This window comes from Triturus cristatus, chromosome 6 (genome assembly GCF_964204655.1).
Source record: "Triturus cristatus chromosome 6, aTriCri1.1, whole genome shotgun sequence".
In the NCBI taxonomy this organism is placed as follows: domain Eukaryota; kingdom Metazoa; phylum Chordata; class Amphibia; order Caudata; family Salamandridae; genus Triturus; species Triturus cristatus.
The window spans coordinates 501,556,394-501,581,289 of NC_140589.1; the positions used below are offsets into that span (position 1 = coordinate 501,556,394).

The following is a 24,896-nucleotide window of genomic DNA, read 5'->3' on the forward strand; positions in this document are numbered from 1 at the left end:
TAAGCTTCAGGCTGCTTGCAGACATCCCGTCTATGACCTCCCTAAGACAGGAATTGAGTTCGGTGGAGGTTCAGCTGACATTAGGTGTGAGGGCAATAATGATCTGCATATCATCTGCATACAACACTAATGCTAGACGGTAACACTGTACAATTTCTGCTAGGGGGAGAATGTACAAATTATAAAGTGTGGATCTCCACACTGCAGAGGGTAGATAGATGAAAATAATCGACCTTCAGATACTTGGAAGCTCCTATTCTCCAGGAAGGCTACCAGCCACTTGATGGCTTCCCCAGTAATGCCAACTTCCATCACCCTCTGGATGAGCATGATGTATGATACCGTATCAAGAGCTGCACTTTGGTCCATCATTATCATTGCAACTGAACCATCTTGGTCAAAGATAACGAGGAGTTTCTCGGTCGCTACCAGCAGTGCAGTTTCTGTATCACAACCCGATCTGAAACCTGTCTGGGTGGGGTGGAGGACATCCAAAAAACTGGACAGATGTTTATTAGCATGCTTTTCTAGTAAATTAGGTACTACCAGAAGCAGGGACATGGGTCTGTAGCTATTTGTGAGGTGGGTGATTAGCAGTAGCATTTTTTAGGAGCGGCTTTACAGCGTGTGTTTCGAGTGAGTGGTTGAGAATATCCATAAGGATGGATAATAAAGAATTTACACATAGCCCTAAAATATCAGGAGGGGCCAGGTCCAAAGTAGATCCTGATTTGATTGCCTTAAGAGTGGTTTCCATGGTTTTCTGGCTCAAAGCGGGGAAAGCTGACAGGATGGGACCTGATCTCACCCTTCCCAGAGTTTTAATGTGAGGCATGATGGTTGGTGGTAGGAGATCCAAGATATGTTTTATTTTGTTAATAAATAGTTTGCAAGCATGTTGCACCGTTCTTTTGAAGGGAGAGGGCCCGTGGAGCAGGAAGATAGAGTCATGAGGTTGTTGACTTCCTTAAACAATTCCTTGGGGGAGTTGGGGTTAGTCTTTATTTTCTCCACTGGGTAGGCAATTCTGGCCTGCCTTATGGCTTGTTTGCATTTTTTTTTTATAGCTATTCTACAGCAGTTTTTGCTGTTTTCATTATACGCCCTTCTCCATTCTCCTTCCCTCATTTTAGTTTAATTTTTACAGTCGGCTCTGGAGTGTACAATGGGGCCCTGTCTTTTGTAGTTTAGGAACTTTACAGGGGACTAGAGGCTCAAGAGTATTGCTTAGCCATTTCTCAAATTAGTTATATTTCTATCTTGTCACCCTTTAGAGTGGGAACAAATTCAGTGAGACCATCCTTCCATTCCTTTATGTTGAGCTTGGACCATGAACGCCTAGGTTGTTTGGGAGGTGGTAAGGTTGTTCAGATTCATAAAGACTGGGTCTAAAAGGTGTCCAGGACTATGAGTAGGAGTCTATGTGGTTTGACGTAAAAGTAGAGTTTCTAAATCTTGGGTTAAAGCTGTATGAGTGAGTGAGTGTGTGAGCGGCTCTATGGAAGAATAAGTGGATGCATGAGTACTTGTATGGGTCTGTGACTTGTTGTGTGAGTATCTGATTGGGCATACGAGAGGTTGTACGGGGGTGTGAGTGGTTCTGTGGATGATGTCATCAGTGATGTCATGGACCATGTCATGAATGATGTAATATCTGAGGTCATTAGCAGTTAGCTCAGGTAACTATAACTGCTGAATTTCTATGGTTTTGTATGAGTGAAATCTGAGTCTAATTATAACGTCCTGTAACCTGTGTTTTTTTCAGTGAATTTCTAAGGTTTTTTCTAAATTCTATTACCTAACTATAACATCCCTATAACCTGTGTTTTTTCAGTGAATTTCTACAGTTTGTTTCACTTTTTAATCCTAAATGTAATCTGTCACCTTTGAGATGGAGTGTGTGAGTGACTGTGCAGATCTGTGAGTCCTGTGAGAGTGCATGTGGGTGCCTGATTGGGTTCAGGAGTAGATGTGTGAGTGCCTGTGTGGGTCTGTGAGTGGGTGTGTGAGTGCCTGTGTATGTCTTCGAGTGGGTGTGTGTGGGTGGTGCTATTGCATACTTAGGGTATTTAAAAGGGAGAACCATGGACTCTGCTATCACCAGGAGACGAGAAGAAGTAAACCACCAGACTTTTCTAGAAAAACGCAATGACGATATACCACCTTGAATTCAGTCAATGAGGATTCTTGTTGAATAAAGAATGGTCAGATTACGAAGATGGTACTGTGCCATACAAATGAAGGTAATATAACTTAGTGAGACATTTTCAATATGTATTGGGCCCTATCTACTTGTGTGCCATTCTCACTCTCACATTTCCTATTTTACATTTCAAATTTCGTAGAGCAACTCACATGTACATAATGATACCTACATTGGCAGTAGCCAAAAATATATACATGTGAAAAGAAGACCTCTTACTGCAGATTTCAATATGTGTTTGTTCATTTTATGAAGCATTCTGATTTAATATTTTTGTACAATACTTGGAATATTGCTGGTGCGCAAGAGAACTGAGTGGTGACATTTCAATTAAATGCAAATTTGTTGTGCTGGGCATTTTTAAAACATTTCTGTCTTTGATATTTATACTTGTGAATGATATGTGTTGAAAGTTTTTTTTAAATTAAACATAGAATTGTGTTTTAGGGATCACCTGGTGTACCTGGAGTAATTGGACCACGCGGACCTAAGGTATGTTAGTGACCTTCTAGCTATTTGCCTCTTAGTAAAATAATGGATGTGGAAAATGCTGCTTTGCAGCATTACGTGTATTTATTGGTACAACATGCACACAGCAATAACTACAAAGTAATAGCTAAACATGAGCTTTTTCAGAAGACTTCAAAAAGCATGTCCCTATGTTGCTTCTAAGACAATTCTCAAGAGGGGGCAATATTCAAATCGCTAGGTCTTTGGGTGCTGAAACATATTTACCTTTATAAAACCACCGACTCATTTGGAAAATCACATTCACTCTACCCAAAGTGCTAATCTGTCATACTGATGGAAGTTTGTATGCTACATAAGTGCCAAATTGCAATAAAAATAAAATAAATGATAGCTTTGTTAATTTCCCTTAAGCGTTCCAGTGCCTTTATCTCACCGACATGTCCATTCTTCAACTATATGCGTAATTATTTTATCAACACTTCTTTCATATCACATATGTTTTGAACCACACATCATTTTCTTATACATTGGTGGGGTGTCTATGTTCGGCTCTTTCCCCACCATGTTCCCACTATATAGTAACATTTATGTATTAATTTGGCACCTTACCAAAATTAGGGTCTAAATCTGTTCACTGAGAAACTTTGGTCAACACCTGGTGCCCGTGACCCGAGCAACAAGTGTTTCACAGAGAAATACATGATGGGTTCAACCAGTACCAAATAACACTAGAAAAGGAATTGAAAGGAATTTCATATGCACATTGTCATAAAATGGTTATAATTAAGGAAACTGGAGATATTGTTGTTTTTTATAAAATATCAACAATGGGGAGAGGAGTTTGCCTAATGGCTAGGGCGGTCGACCTCGAATCTGGGGAACTGGGTTTGAGTCTCGGCAATGACGCTGAAAATCCTGTGAGTCTTTGCAAATCACTTAATCTCCCTGTGCCTTACAAAAAAAGCGAATGTGTCCTCATGTACGCAACTGGTGCTATGTAAAGCGCTCTGATACCTGATACCTTCGGGTCAAGTTCGCGCTATATAAAACTCTGTAAAATAAAAAAATTAAAATAAACACCCATAGAAACATCGGTGTTAAACAAAGTCACAATAGCACAATCTATAAACGGCCAATAGAGACTTCTTATCCACCAACACTTAAAACAAGAAAGAAACAACATACTGTTCTGTCTCAGTAATATTCCATGCTAGTATACTCTGATGCTCTCATTTTTCCAGGCTCTCTTCTGTGGGACTCCAGTACCAGCTCAAATGGTGATTTAGACCTCTCTGCCACTGTCTGCTACTGCAAAGAGTCACAAATTCTTGTGCACTCTAGAAATATCACTCCTGGTCCCTCCCACGCCTCCCAGACATCCCATAAACCTTCTATGTTTCATGTTTCTCTCAAGTGAAGCCTCCAACAATATCCAGGGTAGACAAATCTTTAAAGGGCAGCTGTTTTTCTTACAAAAGATGGAGCCCATTTTCAGTCTGAGGCAGTCAAAAGGAAGTCATCTGTCCCGTAGAGAGCTGTTCCGGTTTAAGGGTTCAAGTGGAATGCAGAAGTTCTTGAGGCTTCAGACAATACAGTCGGAATTTGGTGTTGGTGGTGAAGTGCCATTTTCTATCCAGTGGTGGCTTCAAAAGGCCCAATCCTGGCCTGATCCACATCAACAGATACAGACCTACAGAAAGGATAAACCACTGCTTCTTCATGATCTGGCAACAGCTTCCACTCCTGCTGTGGGCAGGGACAGAGGTCTAAGATACCTCTCTGGATGAAAGACTTCTGTCTTTTCGATATATTTATGTCACTTTCATGTACACATGATGGCTGCTGCTCTACTCCTTTGTGATGCCATCTTTTCCTGCCACCGCTCAAATAGCCCACCTCAGCTAAGTGATCAATGTTTGCCCAGGACATACTTCCAAAGTAGGATTGAAAATTGCAGCTATTGGAAGTAATGCATGCCAGCAGAATTGGTTTCATTCCGATTTGCTTTCAGACTGTACAAATTGTATGCATTTTGGACTACACTTCAGCTGGGCTGAGGCATGATATAATTCACATTCCATGATTTTCTTTTTAAAGTAATAGATAACAGGAATTTAACTTCACCACTGGTCTTGTCAGCTTAGGCTACCTATTTGCTCCAACTTGAAATTTGATTTACTTAACAAATTCTGTCAGCATTTATAGATTTAGGTGGTAATACAATACAAAATCAGTCCTTGTTTTATGAGAACAAAAGTATTCAAAAAAGTGATAGAGGGAATGCTTGAATTAATCCCAGCCACAGGTAATTACTCGGACTGCATCTCAGTCCATCGTTATTTTACACACCACGCCACCTCCGTTTGGACCAACCATATGGAAATCAGTCTTGACCCTGCTCCAGTGGGAACCGTCCAGGCCGGAACACAAGCAAGCCAGGGGTGGTTTCTCCCCAAGGGTGTTTTATAGCTGCACTCTATATTTCTATCGGCACTTGACTTCATTTTTGACTTTTCAGTTGTTTTGTTTTTACAGTACTAACACACAGGAATGTCTCTTTAGATGTGCACTGGAGATAGCACTATCTTAGACATAGATGAAGTGGACCCTGAAAACCTGTATAAAAAGGATTTGATGTGTGTGCCATACCAAGGGCTTTTATGTATAATCTGACTTCTCCCTAGCCAGGTATAGCGTGGTTCCAATGACACAGTGTGCTCAAGACCCATGTGTGGGTAATACCGAAGTTACGTTTTTTTATCTCCACACACAAGTACCTTAAAGATGCACTTATTTTCACAGTGAATATTTGTGGAGTTAAGTACAGTAGATTTATATTTATCTACATATATTTATCTTCACAATTTTTTTATACTTACCTCCACAATATATTTGGCCATACAGTAGATCAAGGGTAAAAGGAAAAACATTATTTTTGTTGTGGTCCCCCCTATTTCATTGCCTCGTTTTGCTGGCTTTACGACTCTTCACTATGGCTCTACCTAACAGCATCTGACCATATGTGCTTTCTGCCTAAAATATGTACTGTGAATTGGTTTCAACCAGGGCCACTGAATTATGCAATTTTGCTGCCATAGCGTTTTTTGCATAATAGTAGATTTTCGACCTTTGCCACCTGTTCGATCATCCGCCTCATATCCTACAGATTTTAACAAAATATTAGCGTTAGTAAGTGTACGAATGACAAAATAATGAAGTAATACTATCACAAAATGTGCAGCATTATGCCACATAATTATTTTTTTTTTGCTGCGTAATTTTCTAACACCTGCTGCATAATTTGGCTCTCTGTGCAGCATATTTCCAGAGGCCCTTGTTTCAGCCAATTGGCTTTATCAATTTTCCACTACAGCCATGGTAGATGGCACACAAAATGTACCAGTAGCATGGTGTGCTATATAATATGCAAGCTGCAGTGTCAGTTTACCCCACCCACATATATGACAAAAATGTATGACTCCAGAGATTACGATTGTGCTCTGACTGGGCTGCATTTGAAAGTACTCCAGTAACACATGTCAAGGAAAAGTCCCTTTGCCCTGTAGAAAATCTTATTTTTTAATATATTAGCTAAGTTACTCCTAAAGTGTGCCTTGTATCCACACAGGATTGGTTTCTTGACATGCATAAATTGGGATATTGGGACATCTATGCCCCACAGTGAGCAACTACAAAAAGTTGTATTACTGTGTAGATAAAACTGCATTTTCCATGAAGAAGTCAAGTTTATGAGTAAATCCCTTTTCCTACCGAGGCTATGACATTACTAGGGTGAAAGTGATATTCCACTTACTTTACAAAACCCCGAGTGTAAATGTATTTGTATTAACTTTATACGAAAAGAACCTTTTCAAAAAGTTCACTTTGTCCTGATTGAAAGTACATCTGCATAGCCTCACATTCTCCTCCAGAGACTGAATACACATTCCTAATTGACTCTTAGGAACTCTCCTCCTGAAAGATAATTGCTTGACCTCTGGAAAGAGGAATAATAAAATTGCATTAACAGTGACCACTTAGCAGGGATTAGCCATCTTGAAGAGGAACAGGAGCAACTGGAAACACAAAGGACAGCCTTCATAGAACTTCTACCACATGATGCTATCATACCCATTGATTTCTAGAGGTACCCTAGAGTCACCTTTCTGTCTCAGTCCTTAGTAGGAGTGAAAGACAAGTTTAGCATTAATAGGTGAGATTAGGCTTCTGAAGCTGATAGCACGCTGGTACTTGTAAAGTTTATTAGAAACCTTTCCAGAAAACCTCTACCAAAATGGTAGAGGCATTTCGAGACTGTTTCTTTTTTTTTGTTCAGAATAGTTTATTGGAATTTTTTGTTCTTATACAACTAATAAAGACAATACATAAAATATTATTTAGCAAAAATACCTAAATGACAATGTATATCTTAATTAAAGTCATTACCAAAATTACAATAGGTAGTACGAGAATACATATTCAAAAGATATATAAAGGGAGAAGGGGAGGAAGGGGACAAATATAATAGATAATGCATAAGATACAAACAGAGCTATTATATTTCATAATAAAAATAATCAGGTTAAGAACAAATCTGAATTAAACTCATTTATACAGCATTAAGAGGATAAATATACATCAACAGGTAACCAAAAAGATTGATAAGAGAAAGAATTGTGGGTAATCCCATTCATTGATAATTGAGCACCTCTTCTAGAAAAAATAATCCAAGACCACCAAGCATTAACAGATAGTAAAGATACATCTTTCCAACAAAAAGTAATGGATTTTAAAGCAGCTGAGATAAGAAAATTGAAAAGTTTGCATTCTAAATCAAGTACATTTTGTGATAAAACAGCAGATTTACAAATTATTAATTGAAATGAAACATCAATTTGAAGTTTAAAGATCTTTTTTATGACATCCCAAACTTCAGACCAAAATTTGAAAACCAGTGGACAATCGAAAAGCATATGTTGTAATGTACCAGGATGTAATTTACAATGCCAACAATCAGAAGAAGGTAAAAGTTTAGCCTTGAATAAACGTGATGGAGTCCATAAACGATTGTAGAGGATATAAGAATTAGTTTCTTAGATTGAAACAGGGAGCCACCCAGATATACTACGAAGCCAAATATCTTTCCAAGTGTCTGTAGATAAAGAAAGTGAAAGTTCACTGTTCCAAAAAGTGGAAATCATCTCTATATTGCTACCTAGAGTGTCTGATAATTTTTTATATAAAATAGAAACCCCATGAGATGATTTTGAAACTGTTTGAAGATAAATTGCTAAATCAGCTGTAATATTAGAAGGAATGACATTGGAGAAGGAATCTAAAATTGAATTGCACAAATATTGATACTTAATAAAGTCAGACTTAAATAAACCAAATCTTGTTTGTAACGATTCAAAAGAAATAAAAGAATTATTTGAATAAACATCTCTAAGATAAAAAATACCAGCCTTAATCCATGAAAACCAAAAACTAATATTTCTGTTTAATTTAATAACATTACTATACCATAGTGATAACTCAACAGTGTTATTCACGGGAAAAAGAAAAATTAAGTCAAGATCATTAAATAACATTTTAGTGGATTTAATAATACCTGATTTTTGAAAAAATGGAGCATTGTTATGCATGGACACCAAAGTAGGTAACGGAAAAGGGTGTACAATTGATTTCTGAATACAAAGCCATGCAGGAGGATTAGTAAAAAATGAGCGATTAAACCATAATGAACTTTGTTTTAAAATAAAAGCTTTATGATAAAGAAAAAAGTCTGGGATACCAAATCCAGCGTTATGTTTGGGGACTTTTAATTTTTTATAATTAATACGAGGAGATTTGTTGTTCCATAAAAATTTTGACAAAAGTTTATCAACATCTTTATAAAATTTTAATGGGAATTAAGTGGGAACCATGGCAAGGGTATAAAAGATTTTGGGAGCTCTAGTCATTTTAATAGAATCCGTCCTACCCCACCATGACAGATGTAATGATGCCCATTTAGACGTTTTATCTTTAATATAATTTAGGATGAAATCACAATTTAAATTTATTGTCAATTTTATGGATGAGGAAAATAAAATTCCAAGATATTTTAGCTTATTCTTTTGCCAAATAATTTCCTGCATGGGAAGCATATCAGGAGTGCAATAAACATTTAAGGGAAAAAATCAGTTTTATTGGTATTTAAAGTGTATCCAGAAATTTTAGAATACCTTGTTATAATATCCATTAATGAAGGGAAAGAAGATATAGGATCACTAACAAACAAAAGCACATCATCCGCATAAGCAAGGGTTTTAACAGTAACATCTTTAATAATGATTCCTTTCATATGATCACACTTTCTTATTAGATTAAGAAAAGGTTCAATGCCAATTAAAAATAAGAGAGGAGAAAGAGGACATCCTTGTCTCGTACCTCTAAAAAGCGAAAATTGAGTTGAAACTTGACCATTAATAAATAAACGAGCAGTAGGGGCAAAATATAAAGCTGAAATCATGCGAATAAAGGTATCTCCAAAATTAAATGAGGACAACGTATGGAATAAAAATTGCCAATGGATTTTATCAAATACCTTTTCAGCATCTAAGGCTAAAATTCCAGAAGGCACCGACAAAGTAGGACTTTGTTCAATAATATGTAGCAAAGTTCTCGTATTATTAGCAGAGTATCTATTCTTCATAAAACCAGATTGGTCAGGGTGTATAATAGAATCTAATATGGGGCCTAATCTAGTAGCAAGTATTTTAGCATATAATTTACAGTCTTGATTAATTAAGGATATAGGTCGATAATTAGAGACAAGGGTGGGGTCTTTATCTGGTTTTGGAAGTACTATAATTAAAGCTTCTGTAAAAGAACCAGTGGTAGAACCTGTGGATCCCAAAAAAGTAAAAAGTTGGTATAAAAAAGGTAAAAGGTGAGACTGAAATTCTTTGTAGAACTCTGCTGGGATCCCATCAGGACCTGGAGATTTGATTTATTCTTTTTAAGAGATTTTATAGCTGATATTATTTCATCTTTGGTAATGGGTGCATCAAATCCAATTTTATCTGATTGTGAAATCTTGGGTAACTCACAGGAATTTAAAAAGGAATCGATTAAGGAGACCTCTTGAAACTCAGGTTTATTATATAATGCAGAGTAGAAATTCAAAAATTCATTAACAATTTCATTGTGAGAGAGAGCAATTTTACCATGTGGGCCATGAATTGAATTGATTTGAGTTTTATCTCTTTTTATGCGCAAATAATTAGCTAATAGTTTCCCGGATCTGTTGGCATTAAAACTAAATCTGGCTTTGGCATTAGAGATTTGAATACCTGCTCTCTTACTAAGAATTGAATTAAATTCATAACGCAACTTTTGTAGTTTAAATTTATATTGAGGATTGTTGGAAGTAATAAAAAGTCGTTCAAATTTCGCAATCTGCTTTTGCAAGTTTTTAACATTAGCATGAAAAGTTTTATTTTCGTGAGCCATTATAGATATTGTCACACCCCTAATATAAGCTTTGAAAGCATCCCATCTATTAACCATAGAAGTAGAACCTTCAGGATTGAGTAGAAAATATTCATGAATAGCAGCTAAAAGTTTGGGCTTGTTATACTCATTCAAAATTGTAGCAGTGTTCATTCGCCATCGAGTTTGTTTAGTATAAGTTGAATCCAAATTCAAAACCATAGAAATCATAGCATGATCTGAGATGTCAATGTTACCAATACTAGGAGCAGTTATTGAACTAATTAGATGCCTGGAGACCAATAGACAATCAATTCTAGAATGGGAATTATGAGGATTTGAGAAGAGTGTAAAACATTTTTCTGTAGGAAAATGTAATCTCCAAATATCAACTAACTTAGTGGCTTGAATAAATGATTTAAAAGCAAAATAGACTTTAGAAGGGTGAAACTTAGTAAGGGATAATCTATCTAATAAAGGGTCAAAGATAACATTAAAATCACCTCCCACAATCAAAGGAGCGTTACCGACCTTTAGAACCTCCGTTGTAATATTAGTCCAAAAAACTGGGTCATCTGCTGTAGGACCATAAACATTTAATAAAAATAGAACTGAGTCATGGACTTTAATTTTAACAAGTATATATCTGCCATCCTTATCAAAAGTTTTACTCAGAACTTGACAGTGTAGTTTTTTTTTAAAAAAAAATTGCTACACCATTTTCTTTACCATTGGCAGGAGAAGAAACAATAGTATCTACCCATTTCTTCTGCATATAATCTAAAATGTTATCATCTATATGAGTCTCTTGTATAAAACAAACATCAGCTTTACAACTACCTAGATAATCTAGAATTTTAGTACGTTTAACTGGATGGCGCAATCCTTTAACATTTAATGAAATAACTTTAATATTGTGTATATTAGCCATAATAGATGAAAGGAAAAAAGAGTTCAAGAAGAGAAAGATAAAAGAAGATCAAGAGAATGAGAAAAAGGTAGCTCCAAATAAAGAAGAAGGGAAGGAAAAATGAAAAAACATGGAAAAAACAACAAACAGAAGACATAAATGTGAAACGTGAAACGCACACACGCTGTACAAGCATGACCAGAACCGCTGGAGCCCATTATAGAGAAAATTCAGTACTGTGTCAGAAAAGGCATAACTGGTAAAAATCAAGTAGCAGAGTCATTGGTATCCATAGAGTGCTGAGACTGATGATCCAAAAAATGTCTCAAATCTTCTGGACGTTGAAAAGATTTTGACAAATTATCCTTCCAAATGCGCATCGTCGATGGATCAAAAATACCATATTTGTAGCCAAGACTTCGTAGTTGAGGACGAAAAGCAGAGAATTCTTTACGAATGGAGACAGTTTCTTTGGCGAAGTCTTGATGAATAAATATTCTATTCCCATTGACCAACAATGAAGGAATTTCTCTAGCCGCTTTTCTGATTAGAACCAAATGGTGGTGTCGAAGAACTTTAAAAATCATTTATCGCGGTTTTGTGTGCTGAGGGTTTCTATGTGAGGGAGTCCTGTGAGCTTTATCAATTTCAAACTTTTCTGCAAATGTAATTTGTAGAAGGCTAGGTAATAAGTTCTCCAAATATAATCTACAATTATCTCCCTCAACATTTTCAGGTAAATTAAATATGCGTAAATTATATTGTCTGTTACGATTTTCCAAGTCCAATAATGTTGAGCACATAGGTGAAATTTTTGCCACAAGTGGAGTAAATGAGTCAAGTGTGGTCTTATTATCCTGTATTTTGATAGAATTATCCGAAATTTTCATGGACAGACTGGCCATATCTTTACGTACATTTTTTACTTCAGAAGCAATAGCGTCTGTATTGACACGAAGTGCTTGAATTTCCACCAATATTAAAGATAGTGAGGGTTCAGAAGACTCTACTACTTTAGATTTAGCAGGAGGAGGAGAAACTTGGTGCCTCCTTTTAGTAACAAGACTTTTATTATCCATTTTCAAGTGAAAAAAGGAAAAAAAAACAACAACTAAAAGTCAGAATTATAATTGTAGGAGCAGAATAATGAATGAAAAAGTGAAAGCTGGAAAAATAACTAGGAAAAGACTGGTGCAGCAGCTAAAATGGGCTGTGGGAGTGGCTAGGCCCAAGCCAGGCCCTTTCCTGAAAGCTCGCTCCGCCCCCTTGACAGAAAGCCTGGCTGTACCTGAAAGCTGTGCAGGGAGCAGGAACCAGGCGATGAAAGGACCCACTTCCGCTGTGCAAAAACCCTTAAAATTGCTCCACAATGCTGGTAAGCCCTTTATACATGCAGCGACCTCCTTTAGGGCAACTTTCTGACCAAAATCGGCGTTTATAGATGAAAAACGGGCTTAAAACGCGCGAAGGCTTTCACGCGGCGGCCATCTTGAATCGAGCGCTCGCGCGTCTCCCTTCGAGACTGTTTCTAATAAACTTACAGAAGAAGTGCTGAAAAGGAGGTGATAATTTAAAAAGAGAGAAGCCAGGACTGAGTGCAAGGAATTCTCCTATCACATGCTGGTGCACAGGATAAGACTGGCACCTCACCGCCACCTTCTTGGAACATTCCCATAACTGGTAAGAATAATCTTGGAGAAAGGAGACTGTACCTGACTGCTGAAAGAAGATGACCCAAGGACTCCTGCTGACACTGAGAGACTGATTTTTTTTTTACAAAGATCAACCAATTATCCTCTGATTACCTGTTACAAGGACATAAAAAGCAGAAGACACCTGACTCAAACTCACCACTGTGGATTGGAGTCTGTGGAAGCCCTCTTTGGAGATAGTCCTGGTTTCTGCAAGCCTTCCCTGAGGATCAGAGGCCTGCAGGAGCGGAATGGAGGAACTTTCCTAGCAGCTGGAGTAATGTGGGTCTTAGTCATTTTTCCCGCTTCATAGCTTGAAAGAAGGTCTGAGGCTTCTCTAAGGAGGCACACCCTCAGCCACCCTCATCAGGCAGGAAATCTAGGTTCTTTACATTGAAAAAGACTTTAGCTCAATGTTTCTGTGAAGGTATCTGTTAGACTTGGCATCCTTAGCGTGATTTCCGCTAACTTTTTACCTCAACCTCCTGCATTTTTGACTGTGTACTGGATTTAGTTTTTGCTGACTTAGATGCTTTGGGCACTTTGCTATTGCTGATCAGTGTCAAAGTGCAAGTGCTCCCTGTGTAAATTGTGATTATGATTGGTTATCCACAATTGGCATATTTGAGTTACTGGTAAGTCCTGGGTAAAGTGCACTGTGTATACCCAGGGCCTGCAAATCAAATGCTACTAGTGGGCTTAAGCAATGGTTGTGCCACCCACCCGAGTAGCCTTTCAAATGTGTCTAAGACCTGCCACTGCCGTGTCTGCATGCCCAGTTTACAACTGTCATGTCGACCTGACAAGTGCACCCACTTGCCAGGCCCTAACCTTCCCTTTTCTTACATGTAAGGCACCCCTAAGGTAGGCCCAAGGTACCCCCCAGGGCAGGGTGTAGTGTATGTGGAAAAGTAGGACATGTACTGGTGTGTTTTACATGTCCAATTAGTGAAATACTGTGTATTTAATTTTTCACTGTTGGTAGGCTGGCTGTCCCATAGGCTATCATTGGAGCAGCACAGTAACATTTTACATGTCTAACTTTCAATTGGGAACAGCTAGAGATTTGGAGTTTAGGCTCGTTGCACTCAGAATTTAATAACACATCTTTTAGTAGAGATAGTTTTTAGATTGTGTCTTTTACAAAGTGGGCATTTTCTTGTTTAACCATTCTGTGTGCCTCTGCCTGTTTTTTTATTCACTGTCTGGTTTTGGAGTGACCGGAGCTGGGGATGTGCATTCACTCTAGACAGTCGAAAGGGAGGTTGAGGTGTGCTCTGCCTTTTCTGGGTGACTCATAGCCAGGCTTTCTGCATTTAGAGACTTGGGAGGAGTTTTCACTTGCACCTGAATAGGCTGTGTCTGCTCTGCACAGTGCTGTCTGCACTTCCTGTAGTAAAGCTGGACCTGGGAGGACAGAACTCGTTTTTTACTGCACTTAGAGACTCTTGCAACAAAGACTACAAGGACAAAATAGGGTATAAATATTAGACCTGAAACCCCAGAACATTAGATTTCTTCTGGAATCAAGAGGAACCTCTCCCAAGGAGATGGGTGGAAGAGCTGTGAGGAGGACTACTGCCCCTTTGTTTTGTGTTGCTATGCAGGTTGGCCTTCTTTTGCTGCTTATGCCAAGGAGAGAAAAAAGTCTGGAACTGTGCTGTGAACCTGCTTGTGAAGAATCTCCAAGGGCTTGTGTGTGCTTGCCTCCAGTTCTGCAGTCTCAGGGACACAAAGTCTTCACCACTAGCTTCCTTGAACTCCACTGTTGGTAGTTCTGACCTGCAAGGAGGTGCCTATTTCAATTCTAGGCCCCTGGAGATTGTATCTGTTGCTGGGTGCTGAAAAAGCTTGAAGAAACCAATAAAATTGGCACATCGCACTCCAGAGCCTGTTTTTTCCAATCAGCACGGCCAAGTGGGAGAAATGTCCCTGCTCCACCGCCCTGCAGCCAAAGAATCAACACAGCCCCTGTCAGAGGCTGAAAAATATGCATCACACCAAGTCCTTTTCAACAATCTCTGAAGTCAGAGCTCGCCGCACCGACTCCAATGCAGGCCCTGCTGTGCGGGTGAAAGAAGGGCTGAAGAAAACAATACAGTGCCTGTTTGCCACCGCCACCTCGACCTCCAGTGCATCCAGATTTCCACCCATTGCAGCTGTGCGACAAGTTTTCCAGCGCATTACCTGCAGACCAGAACCATCTTGGAATCGACAAATCACTAATCCTGACAAGAAGCAAGGGTCTCTACTTGGACAAAGGTGCATACCTCTGCCAACTATAGACCCCCCATTTCTAACAGTATCTGAGCTAGAGCTAGCCTTGCCCAACTGGAGGATTCGGAAAACCAAGAAAGTGACTACATCCTTGGATCAGGGTGAGGCTGCAAATATACCTCAGTGGCAAAACTATTTTAACAGCTACAGAATCTTTCTTTGTCCTGCTCTGAGCATTTGGTGCAAGATGCAATGACTTCAGCAGGAGCTTGACATTAGCCTATTCAACTCAGAGGGATCCTCATCGGCTTCAGCCTCATCATACATTTCCCAGCTGGAGGACATGGAGCTCAAGTTAATAAACTAAATCAGAAGATTAAAATGTTGCCCACCGTGACCCACTTGGCCTGCCTGACCTTAGCCTGAAATTGCACCAAGGTCACTATCAACCATGGACTGAATCTTTGCATATTAAATGTTCCTCTGATTTTCTTTTGTTGATTTGGACATTTTGTGCTGTATTCTTGCCTTTAAAATGGTTTTGTACTGCTTAAATTTAACAAACATTTTTCTAGGAAACTGCCTAATGCATGTGTCAGGTAAAGCAGAGATTCTATTAGAACCATCTTCTAAACAAACAAGATTGTGTTTATTAAGTTAGATGGGGTACCCCCTCCCATAAGGGGAATCGCATATATTTCTAAGTTGGAAAACATCTTCAGATCAAATGATAACAAGAATAGTCAAAAAGAAGAAGAAACATAATTGGAAAAAAACAGAACTGAAGGAAAGAGTTTCAAGGAAGCATAGTTGAAGAAGAAAAAGTAAAAATCTAATATTCTTAATATGATTATCAATTATGTATGTCACCCATGGATAGGCAAACTAAAACTACTACATGATGTTCATGTACAGTGTGTTGAAATCTTGCTGCTGAAACTTATGATTATCTGGGGTCTTGAGTTTGAAATCCATTAATGTCAATTTAGAATTCCATCCTTCTGATATCCAAAGTGTTTTTCGAGTTTAGAGTATTGTTCAATACTATATTTGAAAACAGATGTTGTGGATTCTGTAATGCCAAACCGACATGAAAACAAAACAAATGCACACAATACATTTTGATGGATAAACGTTTATAATATTCCTTGGTCTACATAGAGCCTCTATATGAAATTGCTCAAAAAATGACATTAATACATCCAGTTTCCTGGCACAAATACTTCTATGCTATGATCCTTACATAGGCCCTGAATATGAGTTTCGAGGTACTGGCAGGGTGGTAGCTCTGCACCAGTATAAACAGTACTTTAAGTAATACACAAGGATTAGGGAATAACTGTGCTAATGCAGTTTTAGTGGATGGAATTCTGCACAATATTTCCTTTTTCATGTGGATTAAAAATTACATGCACTCCCTGCACTCAGCAGGTCGTTAATTTGCGTAGGAGCTGGTGCAGGACGGGGTGGGGAGTCAGGAAGTGTAGAGAAAATGAAATGACATTGCTTGACAGTGGTGGGCATAAGATGCTAACCCTGTGCCTTGAAAAGGTGTGGGCACAGAAAACGGGATTGGGCTACATTTCAGTCTGTTTCCAAGCTGATTTGATTGACTGGATTTCCCCACTGGGGAAAACCACGGTCAGTAGTTTCCACTGTCCACACCTAGTAAATCCCGCTGTGGGTGCAACAGCCCACTCAATATTGACAAGTAGAGAACCTGGACAGGAGGAGTGTCCAGAGAGGCTGGCCTCCAGGTATGGGATCAAAAGGAGCGAGACCCCTGAAGATCAAACATACAAATCATCTGCCCAGAATTTGGCTTTCACCACTACGTCTTGAAACATAAATACGGGTATCTTTCTATCTTGCCTCAGATGTTCCTCCAATGATTCAATGCTCAGTGCAACTAACATGTCAACTTGGGACACCTCTTAAAGTTTGAAAAGGGGATGATAGTATACTATCTTCTAAAATTACGTGTGCATGGATCTTTTTACAAAAATGTCAATTTTTTCCAATAAAACTTTCAGTTTTCACTCTATCAAATCCATCTCGGTGTTCTCTGTTACAATTGCTACTTGAAGCTCCTCTGATTTACTCAACTTGTCTGTACACTAACTGCAGTGCTTGTCATGAGTTTGAAGTGCTACCAAATAATAAAGCTTAGCTGGTCATGGTGCACAATGGTCCCTTATCATTAAACAGAATAAATATGCAAGTATTTTTTAATACACTGCCATGTCCTGACTTAGTAGTGAAATTGGGTGGTTCTGAACAAAATCTTGCCTGAACCTGCTCCCTATACATTACCTTGATTTTTTTTTACGCCTTTCATTTCTGTTGCCATTATCGATTTACCGCTACATAGAAGATTTGACGATTCTAATTCCTTCTGATATGCTTCAGTTAATTTTGGAGGCTAGGAATCACATCCCTGTGTAAATGGACATGTAATAACTTGTAATAATTGATAAAGATATCTGTGCTATTCCTTGATAGGTCATTCTTCAGATACCATGTGCACTTTCACTATATTTAAAGTATTTCAGATTTTTCAGCTTGTAAAACTGCTCCAATTGTTCATCCGGTGTTACAGCCTGGTGGGAAACATTCACAGGCTCCCAAAGCCTGTCTGATCACCAAATCATGGCGCTCAGACCAATCACAATGCTGCATTACAGCGTTGGGATTGGCTAGGGAAGCCTGTTTGTGCTTAAGAGGACGACGAGGGGCGGCGGTGCGGCAACAAGGTAAGTATATTTTTTAATGAATTTTTCTATTTCTCCCCCTCACCACTGACCCATCCATACTCTGCCAAGGAAAATAAGCTACTCACACTTATTAAATCTCAAGGCCTAAGGGGCTTAAGAGTTGCCATGTTATTTAACTTGCCCAACACCTTCAGTGATGTTCCAAGGAAATCCCCAGATTTTCGTCGGTGACAATCTATTGCACTTTAAATTACTCAATACATTAGCTCCTAGAAAAAACCGACTTGCTAAAAGATATTGATGGGATATCCCAAACGTTACCTGGTGACCAGAAGCAGAAGATAACTCAGGAAATTAAGCATTGTCACTTTTGCTTTGGGTCCACCAATGCTGGAGGCTCATGAGTCTTTTGGGTCTCATCTTACTTTTACATACCAGTTTTCTAAGGTGTTTTGTTCTGGAAATGTAGCAGTATCTATCGATGAGAATTATAATTTGATGGAGGTAGTACCAGTTACTGATAGTCTGGTAGACTACCTGATCTTGCGTCTGCTACCCCTTGCTGCCGCTGATCACTGTTATGCCTGTTATCTGTCCTGTTATTTGTTATTATCCATTGTGCCTTGTTTTACTCTGCTGCCTTTGTAAAACTTGCCATGCTTGCTCTTGCTTAAACTTGCTGATTCATGTGTTTATTGTTCTTCTGTTTGCCCCTACGCTTCTCCCTCTGACTACCACTGGCCCGCTCACCACCTCCCAGAGACCCTTCCACCTACCAGGACATACTTACAGAGGTCGCAGCATGACCTCATCGAGCAGGTCGCCGTGCCTGCTCCTCCTTGCTGCCGTTGATCGTTGTTTTTGCCTGGTGTCTGTTTCAGTTATTTGTTATTGCCCATTGCACCTTGTTTTACTCTGCTGATTTGTAAAACTTGTTTTGCTTGCTCTTGCTTAAACTTGCAGATTTCTGTGTTCATTGCTCTTCTATCTGCCAGGCTGCCTGTGTGCTCTCCGCCGTTTCTCCCTCCCGCTTCCTGCCTCCCATCAACCCCGCCCACCACCTCTCAGCGACACTCCCACTTCTTAATGGAGGTCGTAGTGCAACTGCGCTGCCGGCATTCCAAAGGTGTGCCAAAGGCAGGCCCGGCTGCGCCCGTCCGTGCATGGACTGTGCCCATCACCCAACAACCCTGGCCTTCCAACCAGCCACAGATCGATGCTGCAGGGCTCCAAGCCCTGAATCCCCGACGCCGCAACAAAAACTGGTGTGTCGCATCTCAGGACCATTTGCATCCTGCTCAATTCCAGATCACCCTGCAAACATGCCACCTGAATACTAGGACGCCATCACCACCCTCACCCCAACTCTATCTTCATCAAAGAGACCTGGCTTAACCCCTCCTCCACCCCCAAAATCTCCATCAGGATGCCCAACGGTTACAAGATGATACACCTGGACTGCACCAACAAACATGGAGGAGGCATCGTCATCGTGCACAAATAAACCATCCTTTGCACTACCACAGAAGACAACACCACACCGATCATGGAATATCTTAACTTACAACACCAAACTGACGGTAAAACTACCATTAGAGGCACCCTTGCCTACAGACCCCCCAGGACCATGCCCCGGCTTCTACAATGCCATCCCTGAATTCATCGGCCTGCTTGCCATTGACTCCAGGCACTACATCTTCCTCGATGACCCCAAAGACGCAAACTCCTCAAACCTCCTGGAAACCATGAGCAACAATGGCCTCATTCAAGTGGTCACCAACCCCACACACGATACAGGGCACACGCTTGAGCGGAAATTCACTGCCAGCGACGGAGTCAAGTACAGTCATGTCCCTGAACTGACTTGGAAAAACCCCGCCATCATCCACTTCACCATTTCAGGATCCCAATGCACCACCACCAGGCCCCCCAGCTCCTCCCACCACAGCGAGAACAAAGTGACAGAAACACAATGGAGGGATGCCCTCAACACCACCCAGCCTGACTCCACAACCAATGCTGAGCAGGCCATCCAGAATTACTCCACCTAGATCATCAACTGCACCGATACAGTTGGCCCCATCAAGCCAGCAAAGACCAGAGGATCCATCAAACAAGCAGTTGGTATTCATCAGGACTCAGGACAATAAAATCCAACTGCAAACAGCTAGAAAGAAGATTGAGCAGCAACCGAGATCCCACAGACTGAGCCACCTTCAAGTCAGCCCACAACAAATACCAACAACGCCTAAAAGATACAAAATAAGGTGCCTTGGCAGACCGCGTTGAAGCAAGCTCTAAACACAGCAAGGAACTCTTCAACATCATCATAGACTTCACTTGCCCACGAGCCACTTAGAACATGATCTCCCCCTCCCAGGAACTCTGTGGCACCCTGGTGGACTATTTCTACAACAAGATATACACTATCTACACTAACTTCAAACCCCAACCGACCGACCTCTACAAACTCATCACACCATCTGACGCCACTCACAACCACGCACTCACCGCATGGAAACAGCTCACCACACAGAGCACCATGGCCATCCACTCTGGAGCAGCAAGGGACCCCTGCCCCCACCACTTGGGAGCAAGGACATTATTTGCCAATTCACCTCCATTTTCAACACATCCATCACCATCCCCAATCGATGGAAACATGCAGAGGTCAGACCCCTCCATCAGAAGCCCTTGGCCGACCCCAGCATACTCAAAAACTACTGCCCGATCTCTCTGCTTCCTTTCCCCTCCGAAGTCCTCGAAAAGGCCATCGGCCCCCAACTCTCCGTACACCTGGAGAGAAACAACCTGCTGGGCACTCCCCATTCCGGTTTCAGCACCAACTACATCACATCATCACCTGCTACAATGCCCCATCATCAGATAGCTGGGAAGAGCTTAGATCTCAGTCCTCCATAACGTTTTACTAGTGCAGTCGATCGGAGTTGGGCTGTGGTGGGTGTCCAGATACTAGTCCACCTCGTTTGGTAAATAACGTTGTTTTGAGTTCCCATCCTAATTTTCATTTTACGGAAATGCCTGATCCGTACACCCCATCGTCTTCAGTTTGTGTTATTTTGCTAACATTTTTCACAAGTTAGGAAAGTTTAAGTCATTTACTTCTCAACTTGATGCTATTACACATGTGCTACTTGCATTTTCCTCTGAATAAAGCCTTGCTGCTTGTGCCAAACACCCATGTGTGAAACAGGTATTCCTCATAGAAACCAGTTCACTTCGTAGAAATCAGATTGTTTTGGCTTCGTGGAATCTAAGCAACTATTGACACACAAACTACAACCTCACTCAGAACTGTTTCCTGCAAAGTTAAATTAGTTTAATTTCCTGATCTAAGCTACACAACGTGCTCAATTGTTGTTGCTATTCTCGGCTCGTATTCAATAAATCATCCTTTTATGCAATATCTAAATACATCCCATTCTAAAGTTTCATCGTTCACAATATGTTCTGCTCTTCTTGTTTTAAAGAAATTCCCGAGCATGTACGTCTTTTAAGCATACTATCCACCAATGTTCTTCTGGTAAAGCACTTCTCTTCCTTAGTCCTATACGTCGAATAACTGGTGAATGGTCTGAAGTTTGTCACATCTACTCATCACAATATGGTACCTAATGCTATACCTGCCCACCAATCACAAATTCAGTAAACCCTTAAACATTGCTCATGTAAAAGGAATGAAAATCATTTGTTTTTGAAGATCTTCTCCATTTTTGTAAAATAAAGATCTTCCCTATGTTGTCAGATTCCCTTTTCTGCCTGCCTATAATCTGATAATAAATGCTTTGCTGTCTCACTTAGGATTGCATTTAATGAATGATTTATGCGAACCATCAAAATGCACTCACAGGCGTCTTTACCAGTCAGTTCTGAACATAGTAATGCTATCCCCCAGAGGTTGTACCTGCTAGCATATATTGCTCTATGCATTTCAATAAGGTTGCTCGAAATTTCTTCTGCTTTACTTTTTTTTCCAAAGAGGCACTACAATTTTATTAGGAAAGTGATGAGCCAGAATGCTGTTTGTGTTTTCGTTTGTCCTGTGAACGATGGTATTGTGTTTCCAGGAGACTAGGTAGAGGTGGGGTTGTCACTTCATGGCTGTGTAAGTTTCTCCCGTTGTCCCCTTCCCACAATCTCGATCGACCAGCTGTGCATTCTTAGCCACACACGTGGCCCTTCTCCTATCGTACCAAGCCCTTTTTTGTGCTTTAAATCCAATCCAAACATATACTTTATCAGAGATTTATTCAGAATTGTTGAATTATAGAAGCTTGTGATTGTTTTGTGAAAGTGAAAGTGAAAGACTAGGGTGATATATGCATTAGTATTGTACTGCACGATTTGTATAGTACGTCATACCCCTCACGAGCCCAAGAAGTACTCTGATGTGGATACGATTCCGTTTTTATATTTCCAGAGTGCTGGAGAGAGATGATACCCACATTTACAATTCTATAAATGTTTTTCTCTCTTAGGTTGTCAGGTGGTGTAAGAAACGTTTGAAAATATTTTAAAATTTTCCACACTGGCATTAGATTTGCAGAGTTGTAACTAGGTTTGTGAAGAATTGTGATACCTCACTGCGACAGATTTCAAGAAGGTTATTTTAAAAACTTTATTAGGGGTTCATTCATGGTGGTTATAAAGTTATTAAAAAAACGATTAAACAAATCCTACTAAAGGTAGGTTTTACAGAGAAACCCCATCATTTTTAGGTCTCACCTGACCCAGCGCATGCGCTGATCTGGCGAGACTTATTGAGAGGGCTCCAAAAAGTGCTACCAGGCCAGCCTAGAGCTACAGTGCATGTGCGCGGGCGCGCGCGCCGCTTTTACCGCGATTACTTTCACTTTCACGGCAGCTTGGCATAGCCAATAGGTCTCGCTTTTGGGACCTTATAAGTATTCAGTTATGCAACTGTTGCATGGCTAAACACTTATAAGGTCCCAAAGGCGAGACCTATTGGCTATGCCAATGCTTCTTTGTACTAGAAACCTCTGCTGCAGGCAAACTTTTTTCCAGACATGTGAAAGTTGTTAGTTACCACAACCTTGTTGGCAGAATTGTCATTTTGCCCTCCCCTGATGTTACTGGCAAACTCCAGAAAGCTCAGCAACCTACAGCCGCAGATGGTTAACATATTCTTCTCTAGGAACGATTGGGTAGAATGACTACTGAATATCTGAGTACCTTTAAACAAATACTGTGCTGGAATCTTCTCATCTAAAATATACATCTTGGTAACTTCTAACCGACTCCCATTTTGCTTTTGCAATTCGGTATTAGGAAGGAGCATGTTTAAGGCGTCCCTTCCGAATACCAAATAGCACTGGTATATATGGATGTTTTGCGACTGAAATGCGGTCCCAAAACATTTATATTTTACAGACTCCGTGAAATAGGTGGTAAGCCAGTCGCTAACAGGAAGGGATCCCCAAGGGACCCCTTCTCCTTTGTGAAAAAAATATTGCTTTATTTAAAAAGCAAATTCAGTCATAGTGGTCTGCTGATCCCAGCAGGCCACCATCCCTGTGATTGTAGTCATTCACAATGGGACGCTAATTGCGACCTGTCTCATGAATATTGATGAGGCAGGTCCATTTTCGACCCATTCGGAATTGCTAACAGTGTCAAACCTATCGCAGTTTGTGATTTCCTAATAGCGAATGGCTAAAATTTGCTTTTAGGAAATAGCCATCACTTGATTTCGTACATCTGACCGAAGTCACATTTTGCCTTCTGTACATGGTGAAAAGCATTTTACCGGATGCAAATTGTCTGATTGGTCGTTTGTGATTGGTAAAATGCTTTGTACATCTGGCCCATAGTAAGTACTGTGAGCGTAAAAGAACTATAGGGAAAGTTTTTTTTTCCGTTCATCAATTTAATCTAACGAGTCTAATGGTGTCTTGGCATAAACGTCTCATGTTTCCATGTAGTTACATAACATAGCCCTCTTTCCATTCTACATCAATTAAATGAGTTAAATGCACATGATGTATATGATAGCGATACAGAGGACATCAGTCTAACCAAGAATAATGGGTTTTCAAAGGGCACTGAGTTCTGTTACCTAATGTGTACGGTGTATGCATTTTCTGATATAAATGGTAGTACATTGTACGAACTGAATACATGTTTTTTCTTGCCAGGGAGAAAGGGGAATAGCAGGTGTTCCAGGGTCACCAGGAGATATTGGACCACCGGGATTCGGCTCAGAGGGCCCACCTGTAAGTCTAATGTCACGAGAATATTTTTTAACTAAATAAATCAGGCCAAATCGTAATATAATTCTAAGTGCAGTTTTAAGATCCTGAGACCTATAGTTAATAAAATGCTTTTTTCCATCAAAGTCATTTGTTATTGCAGCAGCAAAACAAAAATATTGCATGTGAAAAGATGATTCATTGGAAATTATTTGAATCATCGCAACGGCTAAGCAATATATTAGGAAATTTACAGCATTTAAAAGATTTTTCATAGCATGTTGCAACCATCAACAGTCCTTCCCCCCTCCCCCTTCACCCACGCCCTACACCCACCCCCTCCCAAATACCCTGCTGGCCAGCCAGTGAAGTTTGCTTGTTTCATTTAAACAATTGTGTACATTCTCTGCGACCTGATGAGCTGCTTGAAACTAGACAGTGGGCAGTGACAAATGGAATCTTCTTTTCACTGAAGTAACAATGCAGGAAGGACCCTCTTGTTAACTGCTCCAAGCTGCACGTGTCTGTGGTCAGCGCTCTGACTCTGACAGCCGCATACTGAACTGAGCCACCTTTCACTGGCACCGGCTGACCTGCAGCACAAGGCCCATGATATGATGGTGTTTTAGAAGCCCGGCCCCTCACTTTGACACGTTCAAACTAATGTGGTGTCCGCTCTTGTGCCTGACCACAAAGGCCTACAGGACACTGCCTTTAGCAACCCCTTCTCCGAAATGAACCACCCCATTCATCTCTAACAAATCCCTCTGCTTGCTCAACCTGGGCTTCCTCAATAGTATCCCCCGAGAGGCATTAGATGACAAGATGGCACCTCACAGTTCAAGTGCTTAAACTGGGGGCCCAGAATCATATTCCTTCAGGAACATTTCCACTACCGTGACACGCATAGAGACCCTGACGCCTCGCTTGTTCTCAGACTGTTCAGGACTGGAATCTCTTTCCAAGGATCCCAGCAGGCATGTT

General features: G+C 40.3%; 1 protein-coding gene across 2 annotated transcripts in view; it reads left to right on the forward strand.

Annotated features, from left to right (window-relative positions):
- The window catches only part of COL19A1 (collagen type XIX alpha 1 chain), a 2,198,704-nt gene that overhangs the window by 1,697,551 nt on the left and 476,257 nt on the right, over positions 1-24,896 (forward strand). For both annotated transcript variants that reach the window (XM_085610910.1, XM_085610909.1), the window contains exons 29-30: positions 2,651-2,695; positions 23,859-23,936. In XM_085610910.1, the coding sequence (XP_085467036.1) occupies positions 2,651-2,695; positions 23,859-23,936 (123 nt within the window). The remainder of the gene's footprint in view (positions 1-2,650; positions 2,696-23,858; positions 23,937-24,896) is intronic.